Source organism: Trematomus bernacchii, unplaced genomic scaffold (assembly GCF_902827165.1).
Source record: "Trematomus bernacchii unplaced genomic scaffold, fTreBer1.1, whole genome shotgun sequence".
NCBI lineage: Eukaryota > Metazoa > Chordata > Actinopteri > Perciformes > Nototheniidae > Trematomus > Trematomus bernacchii.
The window spans coordinates 323932-339858 of record NW_022987801.1 but is presented as its reverse complement, the minus strand read 5'-3'; the positions used below and the strand labels follow the sequence as shown (position 1 = coordinate 339858).

The following is a 15927-nucleotide window of genomic DNA, read 5'->3' as shown; positions in this document are numbered from 1 at the left end:
ACCCTGATGCTTTTTAAACTACTGAATTTAATAAAGGTCCATCTTATCTTATAAGGCTTTGGACATACATCTTGATATTCTGCATTTTATTTGGAAGTGTTTCACAGTTTCCGACCATTTACCGTTAAATAAAGGATGCCGACATAACACGCTCGCTTAGCGTTACATCCTGTTCTTGAATTAATGATGTGTTGGTCTACTGATGATCAATAAGCATGGAAACAAATAAACAAACAGCAAGTGGAAAATAAAACCACAGCTCTGCACAGTTTTGACAACAACAACAACAACAGGTTGAAAAGTGGAAGTGTGTGTTTTTGTGAGAGTAAATGAGCCGGAGAGCTTAAAAAAAATGATAATTCTGAGAAACAGAGTTGCACTGAAGTTGTGCAACGACATTAGCTCGTTCCCTCTCAGAGAGATTATTACAAGCCTCAAGCTGAGAGTTTTATTTTTGTACACACACACACAGACACACACACTTAAAGTACCTCTGCCAGCCCGACATTCTTCTTCTTAATGGCGTAGTGCAGACAGTGGCTCAGGGTTCTGGTCAACAACAGATTGGTCGACTTGCGAATCATATCGTCTACCTCCGTGGAGCTGTGGGACACACACACAAAGAGAGACACACACACACACACACGCACACACACAGAGAGAGAGAGAAGGGCAGAGAATCAGTGACTGTGCAGAAGTTATTTCTTCCATTTCTCGCCGCGTCCCAAAGCCAGTACAAACATTTTAAGTGAAATTTCTCTGTCTGCGAAACTCTCCATTTGGGAAAAAGTCTAAATGTCAGCCAAGTCTAATGAGTGCTTCACCATGTTATGAGCTGTTAGTCTCATTAGAAGTCCAACATCGCCTTAAATCTCCCGATATGAGCGTGAAAATAACTTACCTAAAACCACTGAGACTCAAAAGATACAAAAAACGTCCCACATCAATAAAACACACGCTAGTAAAACTGAAAATGAATGCCTTCTGTCCTGATATTAGCCAGTCATTTTTATAATATATATTCCCTCCACCGCACTTTAAATAATCATAAAATTACCACCTCTGCGCAGCCAGCGAGGCGGAAAGGGAGCCAGCGGGCTGTTAACTCTGAAATGAGCTCAAATGTCCTGTTAAAACAAATATTTGACGGGCGCTAATCAGACCCACTTAGAGAATCTCTGACATACTATTGATTTTGTTACGTTTGAAATGTGGGTGAAGAAACGCAGACACATTTCTGCACAATCGTGGGAGTGGAGGAACGTTTTTCATGGCAGCGAGCGACTGTTTAATAACTGCTTTTTCCTGGAAGAAAAACTGCACGAGTCCAGACGTACGGCATCAAAAACACAGGAGAAGGTCAGAGGAGGTCAAACTCACATCACACACACAGGCGGAAACAAAAGCGATCACTTTCTCCCGGCGATCTGAGTCTAAGTGTGTTTTACTGCAAGTGTGTGTTGCTTTCCAAAAGCTCTGTGGGTAACAAACACATTCCAACCAAATCAGTAAATTATCAGAGCCTGGAATTCAACCTAAACACACACACACACACTTTAACACACGCAGAGTGTCGCCTGAGGGGGAGCGAAAAGCTGGAATTCCTTCCAAACTCACTTAGTTTCCAAAAAAAAACGAAGGAATCCTAAAAACGTTCCGACAATTTGGAGCAAGGAGGAGGGGGGGGCATTCCTGGAGAAGTGCAGAGTGGACAAAAATAATGTGTGTGTGGAGTGGCAAAAAGTCAATGTATGCTAGTGACACACACACACACACACACACACACACACACACACACACACACACACACACACACACACACACACACACACACACACACACACACACACACACACACACACACACACACACACACACACACACACACACACACACACACACACACACACACACACACACACACACACACACACACACACACACACACACACACACACACACACACACACACACACACACACACACACACACACACACACACACACACACACACACACAATTGAGTTTCATTACATGTGTGCGGACATCAGTCACAATAAATACTGTCAGAGGGAAGCCAAGTGCAGCGTGTTTACATCTTTGGGTAAAAGTACACACAGAGAGCAACAAGAAAAGTACAGATATTGGCAAAAGTACACACATCCTTCACTCAAGTACAAGTACAGAGATGTGTGTTTAAAAATACTCGGGTAAAAGTTCAAGTACTGACTTCTTTACTCGAGTAAAAGTAAAGAAATGTGGGCTTTGAAATGTCCTTAAGTAGAAAGGAGCCATAGTTGTCAAGCTGGAAACTGGACTTTACTTCATATAATGTTTTAAATATGTTTTATTAAGAAGTATACATATACATATATATATATATATACAGCACAGCTATACAGTAGTATTGATTTATGTGGGGTTGTTACAGTAAAGTAATGATACCAGAAAACACACAGTGTAAAGTTAGCAGTTAGCTAGGTAGCTACGTCCCCACATATATGACGAATTAACTGTGGTTTGCCAGCGAAGTACACTCATATTTTGGACTTGAGTGTGTGAGCTAACACTCCATCTCGATGTGTGTGTAGTCAGTTATAAGTGTGTGTGTGTGTGTGTATCTTGGTGTGTCCAAGTGTGTGGCAAATAAAGAGTTCCATTCATTTTTCTCCCGCCCTCAAACGGCCCCTCGGCACGACTCTCTACGTCATTTGTCACCGAAACTATGACTGAATGTCGCTGCGGTTTCTTCGTGGACACAAAGTGATGAAACGTTATGAAAGACGGAGAGGGGATGTTAATAAAAAAATAAAAAGTCTTTCCTGGTGATCGTGATCAAACAGCACGAAAAAGATTGACAATTTGATTTGTATTTTACGTAGAAATTGCAGCCAATGCTCTGTTTTCTTGCCAGCTTTGACCTCCAACACCCCGTTTTATTTTGGCAGCTCAACACATGTACACCCACAGGTTTCGAACGCAGACAGAAGTTTGAGTGTGTATCTTTTACCAGCGAACTGCTCGGCTTCACGCCCAGTCGTCTTACCCCAAAAGCTAAAGCACGATGTCTTTTGCCAACATCACCTCATCTCTTGTTCCTCCCAAAATAACCTCACAATCTTCATCACTGCAGCGTCTGCCAACACCACCAAACACAACACTCTTTGTCTCCGTCCAATCTGAAGCAATGCTAGCCAAGTTAGCGCCAGGCGACTGGAAGGGAAAGCTCAGGAGGAGAAACAACTGCTTTAACAATATAGTACTTTGCATCCTTAATGTATTACTTTACCTTAGTGTTGCTACAAGACACTGAGGCGTGGAGATTGTGCTCTTTAAAGGTCCCATGTCATGGCCATTTCCACTGATCATAATTCCATTGTTGAGGTCTACTAGAATAGATTTATATTGTTCAATGTTCCAAACTCACATTGGTTTCTCATACAGCATCTCTGTAAACTACGTGTATTCACTGAATTTCACTCTCTGCCTTTAACGGCTCGTTGGAGCTCCAAAAGCTCCAGCCCCCACCCTCCCTGTGAGCACAGTGTGCTCTGATTGGTCGGGACGTTGTGAATCGCGCTGAGCTCCGTGGAGGTGTTGTTTCCTTGTTTAGCGATACACAGCGAAACACAGCCAAACTCATCCTGAGCACACACAAACTCACAGCCGAAGTAAAAACAATAAGTGTGGCTTGATATTGAGTAAGAAATAGGTTGATAAACGCTGTGAGAATGGGTCTGCAGAGAGAATTTCACCGCAATCCCAACTGTCTGTTATCAGCCTGCAGCCAGGGAGGAGAAATCAGCAGAGCTGCCTGCTCCCTGCACACAGATGTGTGTGTGAGGAAGTCCGTGGATTGGTCAATTTGGACCAATCAGCGGGGGCTTAACGTAACGGCTCCGCGGACGTAACGTAACGGCTCCACGGATTGGTCCATTTCGTTCCGGGTACGGCATGACATCATGCCGTACCCGGAACGAAATGGAAGAATCAAATGGACAATGATGTATCTCCAACGAGGCGTTTTGGGGAGGTATTTTCTGTGTTAGAGTTTTACTCGCTACAGGGTGTACTTTGAGGGTTTTGACTCTGCACACCGTTTACATGCATAAAAACCTTCATAACACACAAGGGGACGGGTAATAACCGGAAAAGCATGACATGGGCCCTTTAAAACTCAAGAGCCATTTTATTTTTGAACAAATAGTGTGCAATAAGTTGAAAACAGTCCTAAAAAATGTGTCATTAATCATATTGAACTGAATATATTAGGGTTTGGGAATGACAAAACAAGACATCTTCTACTTATTTCTGTCTTTTTCTAGACTAAAAGTGAATATCTTAAGCCAGCAATGAATCAGCAGATTACTAGATAATAAAAATAAGGTTACAACCCGCTGGTCCATCCATGGCGCACAACAAAAAGGCACAAGTGGAGGCTAAGGAGAGGTAAGAGACATCATGCACACTTGGAAAAAAAAAAGCAAAACACACACACACACACACACACACACACACACACACACACACACACACACACACACACACACACACACACACACACACAACACACACACACACACACACACACACACACACACACACACACACACACACACACACACACACACACACACACACACACACACACACACACACACACACACACACACACACACACACACACACACACACACACACACACACACCACACACACACACACACACACACACACACACACACACACACACACACACACACACACACACACACACACACACACACACACACACACACACACACACTCTTCTCGGGAACAGAGGTTAATGTCAGAGGGTTCAGAGGGATCAGTGACCGCCGTCCTGCTCCATCATGCCGTCTGTTTCCGGAGACAAGAGCGTGCGTGTGTGTGTGTGTGTGTGTGTGTGTTTGAAGCGGGCAGGAAGGCGTGTTGCCGGCGGTAACCAGATATCAGGACATGCGGGAGCGGAGAGAGAGAAATCAAGCCAGGTCAGAAAGTGGACTCATTACTCTGATTGAGAAGATCCGTGATCCTCAGCAGGAAAACATCTGCTCTGTTCCTCAGATCAGATTCAACTTTGAGTTGTTTACAAAACTGGAAACAAGCTGATTGTTTTAGGGGGAATATATGAAAAAAAACACCTGATTTTACAACTGTTTCAACACAACTGGTGCTTAAATTCACTTATTTTGTCATGTTTCTAACAACAAAAAGATTTCCAAAGAGTTTAGTTTTAGGGTCTTGTTCATTAGTACCATCTTCCACATGATTATATGATTAACGAAACACATCCAGGTTATATTTAATGTAGAAAGAAGGGGGTTGCACATATTTTAAAGTGTGCCAAGTTGCCTTCACTGTTGTTATTTTGTCATGTTTTTAAACACAAAAGGTCGAAAAACAGCGCCTATTTATACCTGAAGTGTTTTTTATTGAGGTTCTTGTACATCAATAGCATCTGCCAAATAGACATGTGATAAAAACAAGTCTATAACATAATGCAAAAAGAAGGGGGTTGCATTTATTTAGAAGTAGGCTTCACTGCTAAACTGTGTGGCAGAAACACACACACTGATATCTGTGTCTTTCTTTCCTCTAACTATGTTTTTATTATAACGATTCCTTCCCTTTGATTAGTCAACTATTTTTCCTCCAATCACTCCTCCTCCTCTCCGTCTCTCTTTCTTCCGCCGGTCACGGATCAATGGTACCTTCCTGGTTCCCAACACACACACACACACACACACACACACACACACACACACACACACACACACACACACACACACACACACACACACCACACACACACACACACACACACACACACACACACACACACACACACACACACACACACACACACACACACACACACACACACACACACACACGCTATTCAGTCAGAAACCACAAACCATATCATGACACTAATAACACGCATCAAACTGAAGAATTGAGTGTGTTTTGCTGTAAATGTGAATTAAATTGCTTGTTCAGTGTGAGTGTGAGTGTGAGTGTGAGTGTGTGTGTGTGTGTGTGTGTGTGTGTGTGTGTGTGTGTGTCTGGCTGAATCCCAGCGGAAGTTGTTTCCTGATTGCTCGTCTACTCGCTAAAAGAGGCAGCATTGTTTTAGTTAATTCTTCCATCAACCATAACCTACACACATCTCACACACACACACACACACACACTTCCACAGGGCTTACTGTTTAACCTCGACAGAGCATCGAACAGAAGCTGGGCTTGATTGCGGGGTTGTGGTGTGTGTGTGTGTGTGTGTGTGTGTGTGTGTGTGTGTGTGTGTGTGTGTGTGTGTGTGTGTGTGTGTGTGTGTGTGTGTGTGTGTGTGTGTGTGTGTGTGTGTGAGACAAATGCAAGGAGACACAGATCAGAAGGTAAGAATCAACTTGGAAAGGTCTGCTGTTTCGGGAAGCTTCAGAGTGGATGTGTCAAATAAAAAAGAAGGATAAAGGGGGGAGAATATGACACAAAGTGATAAAGAAAACTAGATTTGTTCTGGGCAAAGCGTTGTGGTGCTCAGATGCAAAAATGTTATTCCTGGCAGCTGGTTTAGTGGAAGAAAGTTCTAAAAAGTGGCACCACACTGGGATGTATCATCAAAATCAATGCTGCACGGTGGTAGCATGAGTGTGAGTGACGAATGAAAGTGATGATTTTAGTGTGTGTGTGTGTGCGTGTGTGTGTGTGTGTGTGTGTGTACCTGAGATGCAGGTCTTCAGAGTACTTCAGACAGGCGTAGATGAACTCCTTGAGCTGGCAGTAGACTTTTGGCACAAACTCGGAGAAGGGAAGCTTCTTGGGGAAGGGAAGCTGGAGGAAAACGGGTACAAAAAAAAAACATGAGAATTTCGCACGAAAGCGACCACAAACAGTCAGGCTTAATCATGTGTGATGATCTCAATGAAAGATGGTTTTGTGTGGAGTCAAATTAAACAAAAGTACATGTTTTTCCTCCATTTTATTTGCACGTTTGCTCATTTTGAGTCCTTAAATGCAATAAGGACTATATATAATGCAATATTATTATTATTAATAGTGTTCTATAATAACGTGCAATTACGTATCTGCCACTACGTTCTTTGCACTACTAAATAATGTTAATATTTACATTAACTATGTGGCCGTCTATGTTTCCTGTAGTTCTCTTTTTACTGCACTGTTAGTGTACAGTTTTATTATTATTGTATTTGTGTAACTGGCACAACAATTTCAAAAACAAGTCCTATCTTATGTTAAAGATCCTGCCATTATCTGCTCTATCTGTCACTTTAATTTACCTTGTCCAGTTCAGGGTCTTGCAAGGGAAACTGGGAAGTGTAGTTTTTGTATTCCTGCTCTGTTGACACTGGGATCGGACTGAAGTTATCCTGATCCAACACCTGCCTGGAGACGAGAAGGAAAACACAGAAACAGCATTTGAAATCTGCTCTTTACAGGCAGTTTCAAGCAGGAATGACTGACATATCATCAGCCTCTCACACACACACACACACACACACACATCCCATTGGGGGTCATTTCAACGCTTGAGGTTTTCTTACCACCCCCCCCCCCACTTCTTGTTGGCGCTCCAGAGTTCGGACGTTCCAGCGCTCCATGGAGAGGCCGTGAACCGGAGAGCCTTCCCTCTCCAACAATACAACACAACATTCCTGTGGCTGCCCCAGAGTGTGTGTGTGTGTGTGTGTGTGTGTGTGTGTGTGTCAATGTGTGTGTGTGTGTGTGTGAGAGAGAGAGAAAGAGAGGGAAGGAGTGTGTGTTTGTTTGTCCGTTCTCGCCACCACAAGTCCCACTGGTGTCATTGGACAAAAAGCGATGGTGGGTGAAACAATGGCATGTAAGACCAAACACACACACTCTCACACGAGAACACACACACACACACACACACACGATCTTGTGAGGGTACTACCCACTCTGAGGGGCAGAGAATGTTCCGGACGTTTGTTTTAAGACACTTCCTCTCTCTCGCTGGTCGTAAAACTTCAAAACCAAGACGAGGACGTTTCCCACAAAGCAGCACTGGGGGGTGTGTGAGTGTGTGTGTGTGTGTGTGAGTGTGTGTGAGTGTGTGTGTGTGTGTGTGAGTGTGTGTCTGCACCCTTATGACCTTAGCTACTGAAAAACATGTAATTTGTCCATTCCCATGTTTAAAAGGGTATTAAAAACTTGAAAAATATCCCTTACCGGTTCATTTAGAACAAATTAAAAAAGGGGTATTATTGTGTGATTAATAGCAAATGAACTACGGACTATCATGCGACTAATTTAGGCGATTAACAGTTTTTAGTTTAAACGTTTCACTCTGTTATAATTACTCTTATGTTGCTGTACTTTTCTCTGAATATCTGGCACAACAGTTTCCTAATAAAGCTGTATCTTATCTTAATTGATCCGTCAGTAATGAGTACCTGAAGGTGATGTTCCACTTCTTGAGCAGGATCTCTCCGTACTGCTCTCTCATCTCCAGCAGCATGTCGAACAGCTGCGACACGGGGAACCCATAACCCTGAGGAGAACACCAGAGGAACCGGTAAGAGGCCAACGATAAAAAAAACTGAGGTCCTACATTTTAAATATCCAAGTGAAAAAGAAATCCAGGTGGAAATGTACTCTTCAGACACTTGTCTGTGTTGGGACAATAATGAAAGTCTTCCCAATCCAGCACCAGTCACTTTTACGCTGCTATGGACATTTTTTCGCACTCTTATTTTTTTATATATATCCTACTTACTTGAAGTAAACAAGTGTTTTTTTTGTAATTATTGAGTGTTCTTGCATTTTAATGTATAATTTGTTATACCTCGGGACTGTGGGAAACAGTATTTTGATCTTTCTGTGTGTACAAACATATTTTGACCTTGACAATAAAGTTGACTTTGATAACACTATACTGTGTTACAACATTCAGTACTTCATATAGGCTTTCTGCAGCATGAAAGCCTAGCTCAGATAGTTCATTTTCTCATAAGTCAACCACATGTTGATGTGTGTGTAAGCAAATAAGGGACATTCAAATTGTAAGCTTGTGAAATAACTCCAGCGAGGGTTACAAATGTACTCGAAATATCATGGAAATCAAAAAATGGGCTTCACAATCATTAGTAAAAGACATAATATATATTTGTTTGGTACATATCCTCTTATAAAAACAAGGCTGTAATAATTTAAATATATGTATTTAATAATAATAATCTGAATAACGCTTAAGAAGGTACCAGTACCTCTTATATCACAATTGAAAAATGAACTCAATTAACAATAATTTCCAGACCCTCCAGCCAAATCCACATCTACCTAACTTTCCATATGTTAAATATCTTTGAGCCCAAAGCTTCTTCACTCATATTTCTACAGCTGCACGACTTTATTACAGCATCACAAATCTGTAGGGCGTGATGAAGGTCAAGTGATTCAGCGGCACTTCATCACTTCATCCATTCATCATCTCTCACTCATCTGTGAGTTTTTGTTTCCTTCCCCCTCTTACCCACATCCCCTCTATCTGCTCCCTCTATTCATCCATCACACTCCATCCATCCCGGGAACTTCATACGCTCAGAGCCGGATAAACAGACGAGGTTACATTAAGAAAGAAGGTCTTTCTTTAAGGGATTGGCAGCGGCCCCATTTTTCGATTATTAAACATGCTTTGAATGAGTTTTAATGAGCTCCGGGGATCAAACAGCTTCCTTTGGATGTGCCATGATGATTACAATGATCCATAACTAAACTCAAAATGGAATGAAACTGAATTTGGGCTGCGTGATTTGAAAATATGTGATTTTTTTTTTTCAAGATATTTGAGGGAATTATCATTTTTTGCATCATGATTCTCATTATCATTGAAAGATATATGGAAACGATCATGGTTAGATTTTCTCAGAGGATTTGTACCACACAAATGTATATTGTTAAATCTGTAAAATATGATTTTGTGCGGGATATCGCTGTAAATTTATATTTTGACACATTTTTTTGCCTTTAACAAATATTGTGATCCTGGGATTTGAATTTTGCACTAATCCAAATTGCGATTTTGATCAAATGTTGATAATTGAGCAGCCCTGTTTCATACGACATGACATCCTTTCCCTTTACACACACACACATACCATGTATACATCACTTCAGGGGACATCACATTGACTTAAATGCATTTCCTGGAGACTTATCCTAACCTTAACCATAACCAACACATGCTTAACCCTAACCCTAACCCTTACCAAGTCTTCACCCTAAAATGAATGATTCCTCCATTATGTCCACATAAGGGAGGCGAGTCCCCACACGTGACTGTGTAAAAGATTTAGGTCCCCACAAGGATAGTAATGCTAGGCCACACACACACATACCTGCAGTGTATCAGCAAAAAGCACAATGAGGTTCTTCAGATCCAGCACCAGGTTGGGGTTGTCACAGTACGACTGTGGAGAGAGAAGAGTGTGAGAGTGTGTGTGTGTGTGTGTGTGTGTGTGTGTGTGTGTGTGTGTATCAGGGGGGAATCTCTGTCCAACAATCAAAATAATAATAAGACGGTGAACATGTTTATCTGCATATTGAAGTATGAATGCTTGTCGTTTGTATGTTGTCTCCTCCTGAATGTTGTACGTCTCGTTTTTTTTTTTAGTTTTTTATTTTTATGGCACCTTAAAAAAAGGAGTAGCTCTACTCATCTCATCGTACCTGTATAATGACAATAAAGAATTCTATATTCTATTCAAATGTTGGATGTCATTAAATAGCGTAGTGTGTGTATAGCTGTGTTTCCTTACGGAGTGTGTCCTCAGCGCGGCGATGAGTTTGGACAGCGCTAACTCCCAGAGCTCCTCCACGTACGCTCTGTTCACCAAACCCTGCGTGGTGTGAAGGATGTGATCCTCCACCACGAAGAAGCTGCACGGAGGAATATAAAGAGGGTGGGGAGAGAAACACAAGAAAGCAGGAGCGTAATTATGATGAAAAACCCGTAAGAAAGGGCAAGTTTATTTATATAGCACCTTTCAATACAAGGCCATTCAAAGTGCTTTACAACAATCTAAGACATTAAAGGTGGGGTAGGTAAGTTTGAGAAACCGGTTCGAGATACACTTTTTGTTATATTCCATGGAATGCTCTTAACATCCCGATAGCAATTAATATCTGAAGTGCTTTGACAAAAAATACATAAAAAAATATCATCTGTGGAAGCAGTAGTACTGTAAAAAGTACGACCAATCATCTGAGCCGGCCCGGCTAAAATAACTGGATGGCCTACCTGCCTGTCAGCCTTCCATCTGTGCACAAACTTATCTCGTGCCCTCATTGGTCATGTGCGCGTTCGTGTGTGTTGGAGGAGGGGCTCTGTAAGGAAGTGGCAGATTTTCTCCGGTTGTGTATTTTCAAATTCTAGCGATCTCGAGCCGGTTTCTCAAACTTACCTACCCCACCTTTAAGAGCATTAAAAAACATATTATAAAATGGCATTTCAAACCACTCATTTAAAAGCAAAGATAATAAAACATGAATAACACCGGTACATGAATACAAGTTACAGTGTAATAATAATTTGATGGTATATATATATATATATATTGCATGATTTGAAGGGAATCAAAATGCGGCAAAAAATGTGTTGATATCATTTTGAAAGCCATTTTTAAACATATCTATAAGATGTGTTTATATTGAGTCTTCTAATGATGAGAAATGCAACTTTAAGCTGTGATACAACGCCCGAAATGATGAAGCATTGTTCTTAAGTTGGGGGTTTCAGTCTTTTATGAGTTCATTTAAAGGGGCCCTATTATGCTCATTATGCACAACAACCTACAGAACAAACTACAGGAAAGGGAACACCTCATTAAATGACATGTATGTGGGATAAAGGTTAAATGAACACGTGAATAAATAAGAAAAAGGACACTTTAATTACAGCCTGAGGATTTAATTACTCGTGTTTCTGATGAAAGGATGATTGGTCGAATGGATGGATGGGATGTGAGTGAAAGAAAAGGGATGAAGGGATGAGTGAGTGATTGGGAAAAAGCAACGGATGAGAGACATGGGATGGCACTTTGAATGGGAATAACAGACATGAGGGTGTGTGTGTGTGTGTGTGTGTGTGTGTGTGTGTGTGTGTGTGTGTGTGTGTGTGTGTGATGTCAAGCGTCTGCAGTGTTTATAGAAGTGTCTATTCAAGTCAGACAGACAGAAGGAATAACAGCAACGAGCAAACTGCCATCACACACACTCTATCAATCGTCACCACCGTGTGTGTGTAATAATGTGTGTGTGTGTGTGTGTGTGTGCAATGGAGAGAGTTGGATGGAGTGATGGATGAGAGGAAAAGTCTGAGGAGAGGAGTGTGGGCAGAGAGGGATGGAAAAGAGTAGAGTTGGAGGAAGAGATGTCAGACGGTCAGAAGTCAAACTCAAAGGAAACGAGGTGACGCTAAACGATCAACGTTTGCTTTCACTCAAAGTCTGTCTTTCTCTCCGTCTTCTGCCAAAATACACAGAGGGTGAACAATGGAGGAAAGGATGGATGAGAGGTGGAGGTGAGGTGGATGTAAAGAGAGAGGGATGGAAGATTCATGGATGGAGAGACAGAATGGATGAGAAAAAGAACTTTCATCCATAAATGATTTGAAGGTATATTTTTGAACGATTTAGGGAATAAAAATGCAGCAAAAGAAAAGTGTTGATATCGTTTTGAAAGCCATTTTTAAACATATCTATAAGATGTGTTTATATTGAGTCTTCCAATGATGAGAAAAGCAACTTTCAAATCAGTTCAAATCACACAAATAAAGATATCTGGGGTTAAGTTCAAACGGACTGATGGGGAAAAAGGGATGGACAGACTTACCCGACGATCTGATTGAAGTACCGCGTGTATCCCTCCAGAGTTTCATGCTGGAAATGTGAGAGAAACAAACAAATATAGGAGAAAAAGAAATGGAGAGAAACGGAGAAAGATAAAAAGGGTCCAACAGCGAAGGAAGAGTGCAGAAAGATACAAACAATTAGTGCAAAATAACATAAATATTGCAATACAATCAATTACAACCTAAAAGCTACATAAGAAAACTTGTAATATAATAACAACTCCAACACTAGATGATAAACTGGCTTTTAACACATTTAAAGTGGACCTATCATGCTATATTTTAATAATATAGTGTAGGACCATACCTATATAAGGCATAGTTATACTTTTCTTTTTTCAAAATACCAAACAGATCATGCATTTTAGCCATGCCTCATTTGGTCAATTTGAAAAATGTTAGCTCTGTTTTTGCAAGGGCAGATTCTGTGAGAACAGCACCACCTACAGGCCTGGCATATGTACTACAGCGTCTCCAGGGCTTTCGAACGGCAATGGCCGTGGCTGTCTCCTCCTGATTGGTGGAGTTGGCCCAATAGCCGTAGCACCACCGTCCTGACGTCAGGACAGTGTTCAAATCTGGATCAGTTTTTATCAGATCCGTTGCAGCCCCTTTTTTTAGAGATTTGGGTATGGAGGAAAATAGAGAGGGTTGTGTTTTCTGACACTTGGTGAGTTCCCTGGAACACCGGGGACACATATTCATGTAGAAAAGACGCACAAAAGTGCATGTTGCATGATAGGTCCCCTTTAAGGCATAAAACCATCATTTAAATGGATTCTGATTACATTAACAGTAGTAGGATAAGTCATAGATTAAGGAGTGTGTGTGTAGGTGGGAAGGGGAGTGTGTGAGCAGGTGGAGTTAGGAGGGTGAGGGTCATACCATGTTAGAGTGTGGCTGCAGAACGAGGCGAGCCTGTTTCCTCCGCTGCTTTCTGTAGTAGTTCTCAAACACATCACGCAAACCCTACAACACAGTGAGAGGAGGATCATGGGAAATCAAGGTGTGTGAGTGTTTGTTAACACCTGTAGAGACCTGGAGGAAACATTCAATCACGTTTTTAAGAGATGAAGCCAAGCTGGAAAACAACTCTTCCCTATTTAAATGGCATTGAAAAAGGTTTCCCTGTCAAAGAAGATGACGTACTTTCAAGCCATGATTTATGGACAGATAGTGAACTGGCAACCCAATACACATGTCATATTTTCCATGTTCTGCCATTTCAGCTGTAAGGGTGAACATGTCATGCTCTGTGTCGACAGGAGTGAGGTACGCAGGCATATTTTAATGGTTGTTTGGCGATGTAATTGATCTCAAAATAATAGTCAAAGGATTTGCTGTTTTAATTGTAGAGGGAGATGGATGTAATCAGGACTAAAACCAAAAGATTAGAAGCACTGAATGATGGGAAAGTGGAGATAATGTGACGGGGGTGTGTGTGTGTGTGTGTGTGTGTGTGTGTGTGTGTGTGAGAGACAGAGGACGTGTCTTTGATCAGCAGCAGTTTGGCTGGCGTCACTTGTCAGACATGAAAAACTAAAAACACACAGAAGCAGCTTTTTTTAAGTCGACCACCTCCTATCTATCTTTTCCTTCCATTACACAGAAGCTCTCCCCCACTCTCTCTCTCTTATCTCCCCCTCTGCTGTGGGAGAAACATGTTTCCTATCTCCAGTCCTAACCAGGGTACTCAGTGACCTCAGAGATAAAAGAAAAAGGGAAAAAAAGAAACCAGGTCTGGGCGGGCCACACACACACACACACACACACACACACACACACACACACACACACACACCACACACACAACACACAACACACACACACACACCACACACACACACACACACACACACACACACACACACACACACACACCACACACACACACACACACACACACACACAACACACACACACACACACACACACACACAACACAACAACACACACACACACACAACACACACACACACACACACACACACACACACACACACACACACACACACACACACACACACACACACACACACACACACACACACACACACACACACACACACACACACACACACACACACACACACACACCTTACCATTTAACCAAGATAAAAAAATACGCTATAAACCAGACTTACAACGCTATGTTTTCCATTTATTTAGTAACATTGTTCTGGTTGGTAAACCTTTATTATGCGAGGGGATCTGACCTGAAGGAGGTAAGGTCTTCAGGTCAGTGTTTTGTTTGTCTGTTTTTTTAGCAGGATTACAGAAAAGCACCTGGCTTGATTATTAAGTGTAAGGATGTAGAACGGGGCCGAGGGAGAAGGCATCAAATGTTATAACGGATCGGACTCACATTAAACCTAAAACAATGGCTATTCAAACCAATCGTGAAGGTACAAATACAGCACAATAAAACCCAAACATTTGGCCGTTGAAAACACATCACAAAGCCATAAAGTGGGCTGGAGAAGTAGGAATCTCACTGGTCGTAATCTGTGTTTTGGAAACTGGTTTATAGTTCTTTAATTCCCACACTGACCCTCAGCTGAACAATGTGTATTCAACATGAAGTGGCCCTGAACTCTGCATTAAACTGAGCTGCCCCCCCCCGAGAGAGAGAGAGGTGAAGTACAGGGCTGATACTGAGAGTGTGTGCGTGCGTGTGTGTGTGTGTGTGTGTCAGCATTACTATCCTTGTGGGGACCTAAACCTGTTTACACAGTCACATGTGGGGAATCATTAATTTTAGGGTGAAGACTCGGTTAGGATAAGTCTCCAGGAAATGCATGTAAGTCAATGTAATGTCCCCTGAAGTGATGTATACATGGTGTGTGTGTGTGTGTGTGTGTGTGTGCGTGTGCGTGTGTGTTGCAATGCCACTAATATAAAACAGCCGAGGCAAAGAGAGAGAGGAATACAGTAAGACGAAACAATGAGAAATAAAATATTGAATGAAGACAGAGAAAGATAATTGTTGTAGCTGGAGCGAGTTGAGACAGC

The 15927-nt window shown here is 41.8% G+C and overlaps 1 protein-coding gene across 1 annotated transcript in view; it reads right to left on the bottom strand.

The window, feature by feature from the left end:
- exoc6b (exocyst complex component 6B) overlaps window positions 1–15927 on the bottom strand; it is a gene marked incomplete in the record, with an annotated part of 96240 nt that overhangs the window by 50832 nt on the left and 29481 nt on the right. The window contains 8 exon segments of the mRNA XM_034150226.1: window positions 492–603; window positions 6748–6857; window positions 7325–7430; window positions 8459–8556; window positions 10403–10474; window positions 10823–10943; window positions 12897–12943; window positions 13801–13884. Coding sequence (XP_034006117.1) covers window positions 492–603; window positions 6748–6857; window positions 7325–7430; window positions 8459–8556; window positions 10403–10474; window positions 10823–10943; window positions 12897–12943; window positions 13801–13884 — 750 coding nt within the window.